The sequence below is a fragment of the Rousettus aegyptiacus genome, unplaced genomic scaffold, assembly GCF_014176215.1.
Source record: "Rousettus aegyptiacus isolate mRouAeg1 unplaced genomic scaffold, mRouAeg1.p scaffold_m13_p_3, whole genome shotgun sequence".
Lineage (NCBI taxonomy): Eukaryota > Metazoa > Chordata > Mammalia > Chiroptera > Pteropodidae > Rousettus > Rousettus aegyptiacus.
Genome location: NW_023416306.1, coordinates 115,789,748 through 115,802,749, shown reverse-complemented (window position 1 = coordinate 115,802,749; position 13,002 = coordinate 115,789,748). Strand labels below are relative to the sequence as shown.

Genomic DNA, 13,002 nt, shown 5'->3' with positions numbered 1-13,002 from the left:
CTGGTTCATTTATCTGTTGCTGAGCAACAAACCCCCAAAAATATAATGGCATAAAATAACCACCATTTGATTATGCCCACAGATTCTTTGGGTCGGGAATTCGAAAAGGGCACAGCAAGGACAATTTTTATCTGCTTCATGTGTGGAGCCTCAGCTCAAATGACTTGAACTGCTGGAGAGGACTCAGATGGCTGGAGTCTGAGACAGCTGGAGCTGAAAGATCCACTTCTGAGATGGCTCCTTCATTCGCATACCTGGTGCCTGGGCTAGAAAGACTGGGGAGGACAGAGGACAAGCTCAGTTTGATTGACTATTTGTCAGAGCACCTCTATGTGGCCTCCCCAGCATGATGGTCTCAGGATAGTCAGTCTTCTTAAATAGCAGCTCAGGGCTCCAAGAGTGAGTGTTACATAGTGGCAGCTGTATGGTGTAATGTATGACCCAGCCTCAGGAGTCACATAGCAGCACTTCCACTGTACTCTATTGGCAGAAGCATTCACAAACTAGCCTAGGTTTAAGGGGAGAAGACAAAGATCCCATCTCTTGATAGGAGGCATGTCGTAGAAGGGGGTGGGGAGGTGATCAAGTTTTAAATCCCGGACTGCAATCATTGAATTCTTATAGTTGACCTTGCTCCTCTTCTACTAAGCAAATGTCACATTTTGGGTTCTGTTACTGAAGAATCCATTTCTAGTAACAAAGTCATTGCTAGTTAGGAATTAGTTTCATCTCTAACAAAAACCTGATGAATAGTGGCTTAAATGCATTCATATAAAAGAAGTTCACAGGGAGGTAGTCCAAGGCTGGCATGGCACTTCATGATTCATCAGGGATCCTGCTCCTTCCAGCTCTCTGATTTACCATCCCTTGTGCAGTCCTTAGCCTCATGATCCAATATGAAACCTGTGGCTCCAGCCATAACATCCAGATCCCAGACTATGAGAGTGAAGAGAGGAGAGAAAGATTAAACTCTCTTCTCTTTAAAGGAGACTTCCTGCAAGTCCTACACATCTTCAGGTAACATGTCAGAAACCAGAACTTGGTCTCATTATCACACTTAACTGTAGGGAGACTGGAAATTTTTGTTTTTACCTGGTTGGCAATATGCCCAGTTAAAAATAAGAGCTCTATTACTAAAGAAGGACAACTTATAGGCAACTGGCAGTCTTGTTGCAAGTACCTACTAGACATCTCCTCCTACATGTCCTACAAGCACATCTCCGAGTGGCAGCAGTTACCTGGCTAAGTGGCCACAGAGAACGAAGAGGTGTGTCTGAGAGTGAAGGGGCCTCTCTTCCTAGGCCAAAGTACTTCTTCTAATCTCTTCATCATGTGTTTCCCAAGTCTTTAACCGCTCCAGAATTTAAAGTTATCAGAGTAAGACACTAGACGCGATCTAGAGCAAACCTTGTGACCATCTTCCTACTGAGAGGAAGGGGAAAAAAAACCTTCCACAAGAATTACAATTAAAATTCTCATATGGCAAAGAAAATCGTGAGTCTTGTTATCAAGATACTTATTTTAAGAAGTATGCAATACAACAAATTTCCAGGCAGCAATAGCATTCCTTATAGAACTGTCTATAATAGGACTTAACCCGAAAAAAACAATTGAGTTTAAAATTTTTAAAAAGCGACAGAGATTGGAATTGTTTAGTCTGAAGAAAGAAAACCAAGAGTATCAGAACTTGCAAGTGGATGCAAGATAACTATCCTGGGAGGATTAGCGACTCTCCCACTCCACTGAGGACAGAACAAGAATAAGAAAGCTAACATCGCAGCTGTAAGAAGACTGAGAAGGAAGAACAGGCATGGTAGTATATTCTCTGGGCCACGTTCTTTCAGAGTTTTTTTTTTTTCTTTTTTAGAATTAAGGACAATACATTTTTTTCATCCTTAGAACTTGTTTTCTGATTATTGTGTAAAATTCAAAAGATCCAAAAGCACATAAAAAAGGAAACTAAGATGACTTATCATTCCAAGACTCAGAGGTCATTACTGTTTGGGGGTTTATCCTTTCCATCTTTTTATTGAATACTTTATTTTTTTTTTACAAGAGTACAAAAATCCTATACATTTGTTTCTTTAAAAGTGATTTTTAAAAAATACCTAACAAAATTTACCATCTTAATCACTTTTACATGTACAGTCCAGTCGTGTTAACTATATTCACATTGTTGCACAACAGATCTCCAGAATTTTTTCATTTTGCAAAATCGAAACTCTATACTCACGGAACAGTTCCCCATTTCCTCCTCCTCCCAGGCCTTGGCAACCACCATTTTACTGTTTTTATGGATTTGACTACTTTAGATACCTCATGTAAGTGGAATCACACACTATTTGTCTTTTTGTGACTGGCTGATTTCACTTAGCACAATATTTTCAAGGTTCATCTAGATTGTAGCATGTAACAGAATTTCCTTACTTCTTAAGGCTGAATAATATTTCATTGCATGATACCACATATTGTTTATCCATTCACCTATCAATGGATATTTGGGTTGCTTTTGCTTCTTGATTATGGATAGTGCTGATATGAACATGGGTATACAATTTCTCTTAGAAACTCTACTTTCAATTCTTTTCAATATATACACAGAAGTAGACTTGGTGGATCATATGATAGTTCTAGTTTTAATTTTTTGAGGAACTGCCATACTATTTTCCATAGCAATTGCATATATTCACTATTCAACTCATTTCAGTAAATACTAAGGAATACAATTTCTGAATCACATGGTAAGAGTATTTTTATATGGGTTTTTTATGAATGTTTTAGAACATATAGAAGCTTTCATTTTTTCGTTGACAAATCTATCAACCTTTTCTTTCATTATTCTTGCCTTTCGTTTTGTTTAGAAAGGCTTTTCCTTTCTAAAATTTTATTTGAAATTTTATATCTTCTAGTAGTTCTGTAGTTTCATTTTAGTTTTACATATCGATCTTTGTTTTATTTTGACATGAGGCCAATATGTAATGTCATTTTCCTTTGGCTTTCTTTTCACTATCATAATTATGAGTAAGTTTCTCTAAATATTGGATCCACACAACAACTCCAAAGGAGTTCCCATTTTACAAACAAGGAAACTGAGGCTGAAAACTCATTGCACTTAAGGACACCATGTAGTCATTAATTTACATAATCAGGATTCAAAACCAGGTCTTTTGATGTCAGATCCTGTTCTCCAGAACAACCTGGATACTCAAAGTATGGTCCATGGACTGACGGGCAGCATTGGCAACACCTGGGCACTTGTTAGAAATGGGGAGTCTTGGGTCCCACCCCATACCCAGTGAATCAGAGTCTACATTTCCATCAAGTTTTAGAAGTACTGTTGTGCATATTTCCCCAAATTTAGGGTACGACAGAATCACCTGGGGCACTTGTTAAGCTACATCACTCCTCAATATTTTAACTCAATAGTTCTGGGGTGATGATCACAAATCTGCATTTTAACAAGATCTCAAGTTATTCTTATGCAATTGGTCCCTTGATCACACTTGAGAAATACTCTAAATAAAACAACTGAGAAATACTCGAAAACTGAAGGTTAAAACACGGAAAGAGATGGCTGATTATTTCTTTTAATCTCAATTTAAGTTAAGTGTTTTTTTAACCTGAAAAAAAAAAAAAAGACAGCTAGTAGGTAACATTAACTCTTTTACATGTCAATACGCAGAAATTAGGTTATAATCAATGAGGATGATGACTGAATTTTCAATTTTACGGAAAATCAATGAAAACTACGGGCAAAAAGTCTTCTATCTGACCACAATTTAGTGGAGACAGCGTGGATAAGAGAAATATGTACCCAAGTAGATTGGCGTCTCCTTCCCCAACTTCGAATGTTGTCATTTATGTCCCTGAGTCAAGGTCTCTCCACCAATAAAATGAGGGTAATGATAACCTGCCAGCAGGTAGAAAGAACCTGTCTGTCAACTTTCTGAACTTTTGTCTCTGGTATTGACGTCCATAGGGCTGGGACAAGTGAACATTCCAAGTAACTAAGCAGCCTCCGGAGACTCGTTTTTTGCCAGCTCAGATTGCCCGGAAGCCGACGCCACCTGGCCAGAGGTGGCGCCCGGGCGACCGACGAGGCCCCTCGGAATACCGGTCTGCGTCACCCGGCTGGAGACACCCTCTCCCCGCCCCAGTCCTCCGGACCGACTCCGTCATCAATAATTCATTAACAGCCTTCTCTCCATTGGTTGACGTCTCCACCCGCGCTGGCGGCGGCCCAATGAGGAAGGACTTGAGAAAGACCTTCTGAATAGTGAACGAGTTCTCGTGACGTAGCGACCGAGGATTGGCTGCGACGGCGCGAGGCGGGGCCAGCTCGGACGGCCGCGAGCGCCGCTGGGGCAGCTCAGGGCCAGCCGGGGAGGGTCGGACTCCGAGCGGGGTCCGAGTGCGGAGCGGGTGCTGAGAGGCGGGCGCGGGGCGCGAAGCGGCGGCAGCATGTTCAGCTGGATGGGAAAGCAGGCCGGCGGGCGCGAGCGCGCTGGTGGCGCGGACGCCGTGCAGACGGTGACTGGTGGCCTGCGTTCGCTCTACCTGCGCAAGGTGCTGCCGCTGGAGGAGGCGTACCGCTTCCACGAGTTTCACTCGCCGGCGCTGGAGGACGCCGACTTCGAGAACAAGCCCATGATCCTACTGGTGGGCCAGTACAGCACGGGCAAGACCACCTTCATTAGGTAAGCCGCCCCGCCCATCCTCACCCCCCTGGACCCCCCCCCTCCACCTAGGTGGAAGGAGTCCCCCCCACGTGTGCGCGTGTAGTCACTAGCCTCCCGCCGCCCTTGGGCTTTCTGCAGCACCCACTTCCCCTTTTGCGGAACCCCCTCGCCACTGCTTGCCCCTCCAGCATCGGCATGGCTTCGGGTTCCGGATCTCAGCTAGGTGCCCGCAGCCCTGCCCCAGGGCGTAACCACCCGAGTAGGGACTGGCTCAACCGCCCACGGGCAGGAGGGTACCCTGAGTCCCTTCTCTGCGTACTCCGAGCTCTCCTTCCTTGCTCGTTAAAGGCACTGCTCCAGCTGGCTTTATCCTGTCACCCCGGCCTGGGGACCCGGGAAAGGGAAGGAGGGCAAGGCTATAATAAGCATCTTCTTGATAAAGCGAGTGAGGCCTAGGGCTAGAAATGGGGACCGAGGTGTTGTGTGGGTTATCAGAATTGGCTGTTGAGTCATAGTTGGAGAGTTAAGCCTCTAACACAGTGCCCAGTTTATAACTATTTATTGAATGAATGAATGAATAAATGGTAATCGTAGAGGGTATTGCCTATGTTCCCTTCCCTTGAGGTCCTTACATGCCACCTCCCACCACAGTGTTCTCGGGAGTGGGTAGAGGGGCCGCCTTCTCTCGGCTGTTGGACAGCCTCGCCTTTATCCTGCTGTAGGAAGTTAGTTTGTGCGTAGCAGCCCGCACCCAGAGAAACTAAGGGGGAGTGTCATATTACTATTCGTAGTTTCCATTTCTTGGGTTGGTCATTCCTTCCTCGCTCACCCTTGACAACTGAAAATATTTGTCATGCTCGCTGTGTCTCCAAAAGCAAACAATTACTGTGCATGCCCTAAGGTTCAAATCCTATCGCTTCCGGGGAAGTGACTTTTGATGGAAAATAATTGACATTGAAACGGATATTCAAAGAGGCTATTTTACTTCCAAAGCATTTGCTGGCAAGTTAAGGCTTTCCATTCTTTGGTTAGGAAACTTCCTTTCCTGGGTTAAAGCCTGTGTCAGTTGAAACAAAGTGACTGGCTATTTAAGGTTTTGGTCTAGGATTTTGGAAATTGTAACAATCTCTTTATCGTTGATGTTTAACAGGTGTTCAGAAAGCTACAATCTATATTTGGATTGTGCCATTTCTATTAAGTAGCGGCCTCTTTTTCTCCAGTCCAGTGACCTGAATAGTTCCTACAAATAGAGTTGTCACTACAGGAAATATGTTCAATCCAGGCCTGCAGATAGTCTATGAATGAATTCAGTAAAGCAAATACACTATATTGAAATGTATAATCCTAGACAGTAAATTGAATGTGAAGGAAGACTAAAGAAAATAATTTTAAATTGCTTTTTTTGGTGCTTATTAATATGCTGAAAATAGTATTAAATGTGTCACCCCAGACACTCAAAATGAACCATAGAAATATTACAGTAAACTGGTACCCTGAAAGATGACAGACAATACATTTGAGGTCCTCAGTAATAGTAGTTTTTAAGTATGTGGGATAATGAAGTATTATGACCAAGTGATACAGAGTGGACCTTTTAAAATATACAGATGAGGAATGAGAAGGTAACATTGTAATAATAATCTCAGACATTCATGGTGACATGTTTACAGCACTGCGGGCAGTTCCTCCTCTCTTTGCCACAGGGACTTCATTGTACCCTGTGTGATTAGGGAGCCCCAGGTGATGCTTTACCATTCTGTATGGGATGTAGCTCTCTCTCTCTGCTCCCATAACCTGGATAATAAGCAAACCTGAGGCAGGAGAACACAATTCACAGGAACATGATTTGATCTTTTTTTTTTTAATTTACTATTTCATAATATTATTTCTCACTGTTCTCTGCTTCATCATTTGAGGGTAGTTTTGTGGAATAGCTAAGAATAGTTTTAAGGATTTTGAGATCCAACTCCTGGAGACTCCATCCAAATGGACCACTGCCAGAGTGAAGGAGGGATTACCATTTCAGAAAGTCACTTGCTTTTGAGATCATCCCTGGACTGACTTTGTTGTAGGGCAGCAGGCACAAAGTAGACCTGTGAAGTTAGAAGGAAATTGGAGTGGACATGAAGCTTGGTGAGGCACCAGAGACCTGAGTTTCATTTCAGAGTGGAGCTAGGAAAAAGAGATTTAGCTCCTGGGAGGAAAGCCCCCCGCCCTTCCCAAAAAGGGAGGCAGCTACCTTCTAGAGACCTGCACTGGGGCGCAGAAAGACTGAACGTCGTGGATCCTGTGTGCATATGTGGCTGTCTTTTCTGTGAATCTGGTCAGGGCCTGCATTTTTTTTCTCATGGCAAAGCCACTTGGTAAGGCCTTTTTAATGGAACCTTATTCTTCTCTCCTTTTGTCCCATAACTGGAAAGAACTATGAGCCTCACTAAAACATGGTGAGCTAGGACCCTCATCAGAAATTAAGTGTGTGCCTTGTTCTAATGAAAAGTCTCCTAGATGGGGTGGATGAAGAGCCTGACTGAAGAAAATATCCTCACTTCTGCGGGGAAGATCACCATGAGGGGCCCAAATACAAAGAAAGGGACGAGTAATAGAGGCTTGGTGGACTCTCCTCATGTGAATCACAAAGCTGGCCCAGAAGGAGATTTCAAATGTGATGGAGATATTTGCTAAAGTCTCTTTGGGGTAGAAGCAGAATAGCTGATAAATCTGTTGTCTCACTGACAGTTTTATTTCCCAGAAGAGGGAGGATGCATAAGAGGAGTTATTGGTGCCCTGCCTCTGACCAACAAGAAAAAATTGTCCAGAGAAGGAAAAGAAACAGGCACGGGAGAAATGGCCATGTCGTCTTAGTCTCTGAAACAGCCAAGGAAGGGCAGATATTGGGCTTGACCAGGCTTGTGCCCAAAACCTGGGGAAAACAGATCTGAGATTTCCTCCAGAAAATCCCTGGGCCCAAGTGCTATGAAGGAAGACATTTCAAATGAGAAAATATGAGGCTCAATGAAAACCAATTCAAACCACACAGTTGCAACTTCTGATTTTTAAAAGCTTCACTTTTGTCTCTTACTTCTATACTCTGTCTCCTTCTAATGAGGAAAAAAGAGAGAAGTCACTCAAGATACTGTATAAGTTTTAAAAGGTCAGAGGCCAAGGTAATTATGCAAGAAAAATAAATAGAAAGCATGTTGGTTGGATAGAAGTAAAATTATCTCCATTCACAGAGAACATGATCTTTTATGTAGACAGTCCTAAGGATTTAGGAAAATCCTAAACAACCTCTTAAATGTCATAAATGAGTTCAGCAAAGTGTCAGGATATGAGATCAATATACAAAGTTAATTGTATTTCTATACACTAGCAGAGAACAATCTGAAAAATTAAATTAAGAAAATTAAATTAAGAAAATTCCATTTATAATAGCATCTAAAATAATAAAGTACTTAGTAATAAATTTAACAAATGTAGTATAAAACACTGAAAACTATAAAACTTAGTTGAAAGAAGTTAAAGAAACCGTAAAAAAATGAAAAGACCTCCTATGTTCAGGTTTGGAAGACTTAAAATTTTAAAATGGCAATTCAACTCAAAATGATCTACAGATTCAGTGCAATCCCTACCAAGATTTCAACTTGCTTTAAAGAAATTGACAAGCCATTCCTAAAGTTCACTTAGAAATTTTGAAATCCAGAATGGCCAAAACAATCTTGAAAAAGAACAAAGCTGGGGTTCTCATACATCCTGATTTCAAAACTTACTACAAAGCTACACTAAACAAGGGTGTGGCATAAGGGTAGATATGTAGATTAATTTAATAGAATTGAGAGCCCCAAAATAAACCCATACATCTATGGCAAATTCATTTTTACAAGGGTTTAAAAACAGTTCAATGGAGGAAAGAATATTCTTTTCAACAAAAGATGGTGGGACACTGGATATCCACACACTAAAGGGATAGAGTGTGACCGCTAATGGGTCCTGGCTTTCTTTTGGGAATAATGAAAATGTTTTAAAATTAGATAGTGGTATTAATTGCACAACTTTGTGAATATACTAAAAGCCACAGAACTGTACCCTTTAAAAGGGTGAATTTTATGGTATATGAATTATATCTCAATAAAAGAATATAAAACAATTCAGTTTTCTGGTCTTACGCATCCTACGGTTTATTTAATTTCCATAATTCTTCAATTAGTATCAAGAAATTTCTACATCTGTGTGCAAAAATTTAAAATAAAAATGGATGCCAGGAAGAAAAAAAAAAACGTGGGAATAGCTAAAAGAACACAAGGATAAAAAGAACAAAGGAGCAGACATGAGAAGAAAGGTAGTAGCCACCACACAATACCTGTATGGTCTTTTTCCCTATATATCCTTGTCAACGTATAAACACATTCTTCATAACACTCAAGTTAGTAAAATCAAGGTACAATGTTTTTCTATAAAATGCTTGATAAAATAATTGTATTTTAAAACTTTAAATATTATTTAAATATGTTAATGGGGCAAAAAGGCAGGGGTTCAGTATGCAAGGATAGGAACAAGGTTTATGGACAGTATGGAGCATTAAGAAGCTGGGCAGAAATGAGAGTGCAGAAATGCCTCGGACAATTTTAAAAAGACTTTTTAGGCCTGTTTAGAACAAGAAAAATACTCAGGAAGTGATAGGCCCACTGTTTAGCTCTATTTGTATAACATTAGAGGAAAGGAGAACTACTTAGTTATTTTGCTTCCTCATTTTTCCTCACAGCAAATGATCTCGAGATGGCAGAGGGAGCCCAGCTGTGTTTGAGCCGGGGTTCAAACCCTGAGACAGGCACTCTCTAGGGCCCACACAGGCAAGCTCAGTAAATACTTGAGGGGATATATGGATGGGAGAACTATAGAGGAAGAACGTGTAGTTGTGCTCAAAGAACTAGGATTGATAATTTTTAAGAAATTATGAAGAATACGACTCAATAACAACAACAACAAAAACAAACAATCCAATCAAAAAATGGGCAGAGGACCTGAACAGACATTTCTCCCTAGAGGACATACAAATGGCCAACAAATATATGAAAAGATGCTCAACATCACAGCTATTAGGAAAATGCAAATCAAAACCACAATGAGATACCATCTCACACCTGTCAGAATGGCTGTAATCAACAGGACAAGTAATAAAAAATGTTGGAGAGGATATGGAGACATCGGAACGCTCATACACTGCTGGTGGGACTGCAAATTGGTACAGCCACTATGGAAAGTGGTATGGAGGTTTCTCAAAAAACTAAGAATTGACCTAACATGATCCAGCAATCCCTCTACTGGATATTTACCCCAAAGATTTGAAAACTCATCTTCAAAAAGATATTTGCACACTGATGTTCATAGCAACATTATTCACAGTGGCCAGGAAAAGGAAGCAACCAAAGTGTCCTACAATAGATGATTGGCTAAAGAAGCTGTGATACATATATACAATGGAGTATTACTCAGCCATAAGAAGAGATGAAATACTGCCATTTGCGACAACATGGGTAGACTGCGAGATAATCATGCTAAGCAAAATAAGCCAAACAGAAAAGGTTAAAAATCACATGATATCACATATGTGGGATATAAACCTAAAAGCAACAAATGAACAGGACAAATAAACAGAGACTCATGGACATGGACAATGGACTAGTGGTTACCAGAAGGGAGAGGGAAAAAAAATGTTAGGAAAAATTATATACAGTATGAAAAAAGGTAAACTGCCATTAAAAAAAAAAAAAAGCAACATCTGAATAGAAAAGTCTTCACTGAAAATAAAAATCATAATAATATTTAAAAAAATTATGAAGGATATGAAAAGTATCAGAAAATTGAGAGCAGGCAAATGTCCCAGTCTTCAAAAAAGGGGAGGAATAAGAGCGTGTTTAAGAACAAAGCTCCACTTCGTTCCTTTGATAAGCCCTAGACTCCATTATTAAAGAGAAGTGAAGGCACTCACAGGAGGCAGCCTGGTTCACCCATTTAAAAAAAAAAAAATCCCATTAGGGAAACACTGGGCCCAGTTTGGTGATTCTCACCCTCCTTCACACACTGGAGCCCCTGAAAAATCTTAGTCTTCTGTGCCAAATACCATGCCCTTTGCAGATCTCTCTGCAGTATCGAAATATTTGGTTTGTACCAGAGTAGACTATTACAATGTAAAAGATCATATCTACATACTCTACTGTAATACCGATTTCAGAAATGGATTCGGCTATCACAGAAGTTAGAGTTTCATGGAGAATACGGGAAAGAATCCACAAGCCATTAAGGCTCTGGGTGACAAGCTATGACACTAGAAGCACAGGGTGGGATGGGGGCATAGGAGGGACCTGCATTCAGGCTTAGAGGTTGGAAAAGGCCTCCCTGAAGATACAACCTAAAAGCCGAGCCCTGAGGAATAAGTCAGAATTAGCTCCTCATTAGAGATGAGGAGGTGAGGGTGAGAAAGTGTCATCGATGAGGCCCAGGTGTCTTGAGTAACCAGGCGGGTGGTGGAGCTAACCGCTGAGGTGGGGACACAAGAAGAGAAAGAGTAGGGGCATAATTTGACTTAGGTTTAAACCTGTGTTTAAGTGGACACCTAGGTGTGTAGAGTCCACAAGGGATCCAACATAGGGGTCTAGAGTGAGCGGAAGAGGAGCTTGGGAAAAAGTTACCAGAAAGGTGGAGTAAAGCTAAGGGGGGATAGTGGCTTAGAGGTTGCTTAGGACTCTTGTGGTTGCAAGAGATGGGAAGTCAACTAAAAAAGGCTTAAGTAAAAAAGGTACTCATATTATCATGAAACTGATTAGACCCGGGTATCCTGGCTTCAAGCCTGGCGTAGGACCCCAAGTGGCATCAGGACTCTCTCTGCTGCCTTCCTCATGTCGGCTTCCTTCTCAGGCAGTTGCCCCCTCATGAATTGGGCAGATGGCCATCTCCAATTCCACATTCATATTCTGACAGCTCAGCAACTCCAGTGGAAAAAAAAAAATAGGTTTTCTTCCCCAACAGTTTCAGCAAAAATCTCAGATTTGAGTCTCAGTGGTTCAACTTTGGCCACATGCCCATCCCTGAGCTAGCCCTAGAGCCAAGGGGAATGAAATACCCATTCCTGGAGTGAGGTGGTCAGCCCCCAAACCATGTAGATGCAGAGTGGGTAGAGGTGACTACTAAGGGTGCCATTATCAAAAAGGGGGGATGGATGCTGGATGGGTGAAACAGTAGGCAGTCCCCGCAAAAGCCAGGGAAAGAGAAAGGGGGTGGTCAGCAGCATCAGATGCTTCTGGGAAAAGGATTGAAATGGAGCCTGTGGATTAGCCATCAGGAGCCAGGGTGACCTTGTAAAGAGCCATGTCAGTAAGTGGTGGTGACAGAAGCCAGGTGGCAGTGGGCTGAAGCATGAGTAGGAGGAGGTGAAGTGTCAAATATAGAAAACTCTCAGCCACTGGATGCTAAAGGGGAGGAACTGTGTGCTGGACACAGGCATTCCAGAAGCTTGGTTCAAGATGAGAGCAAGTTAAAAGTCGATGGAAGGGGGCTATAGAGGAGAAAGCTGGTGTGTTATAAGCCTAAGAGTTAGCAGGACGTGGAGCAAGAATTCTGAGGAGAGGAATGGGGGAAATCGCTTTTTGTTGTTTCTGTAAACCAACCCTTTCAAAGTGATTCTTAGGCAACCTGTCCCAGGGAACATTCGGGAACCACTGACAGATGAAGTTTCACTTGATAGAATCATGGCAATTGAACCATCAAGCCTGAAAAGGGTCAGCCTCAATTGAGAAGAGGGAGTCTCACTTCAGTGGGCATTCCATAACTTGTGGTCCAAGCTCCATCTGTTCATATGTTTAGCAAACGACCTAGATGAAGACATAGAAGCTATGCTTACAAAACTGGGGATTATCCAATAAATGCAATTTAATAAATAGCCTTTCTCACTTCATTTGATGTGATGAACTTATATCATTAAGTAAACTTCAAAAATAACTTTAATGACTCCATCATATTCTATTGTACAGTTTGGAAAGTTATGTCTAATTTTATGCTGTTATGCATATTGCAGTGATCATTCTTGGCTATAAGTCTTTGTTTCTAGTTTTTTTTTTTCCTTAAGAATAGGTATCTGAGCATGAATTACTGCATCAAAAAGTATAAGTATTTTTCAAGTTTACATATATTCCTGATTTTATAATATATACATATTCCTTATTCCAAATTAGATTCCCACCTGGGAGTCTAATATGTAAAATTAAGTATTACTATTAAAATTAAATAAATATGATGGGAAAACCTTTCTTCTAATTTGCTTTGTTTAAAC

The 13,002-nt window shown here is 41.3% G+C and overlaps 1 protein-coding gene across 1 annotated transcript in view; it reads left to right on the top strand.

Moving 5' to 3' along the window:
* Positions 1-4,370: 4,370 nt before the first annotated feature.
* EHD4 (EH domain containing 4) overlaps positions 4,371-13,002 on the top strand; it is a 68,303-nt gene continuing 59,671 nt past the window's right edge. The window contains exon 1 of the mRNA XM_016144895.2: positions 4,371-4,697. Within this exon, the coding sequence (XP_016000381.1) occupies positions 4,462-4,697 (236 nt within the window). The 5' untranslated portion in view covers positions 4,371-4,461. The remainder of the gene's footprint in view (positions 4,698-13,002) is intronic.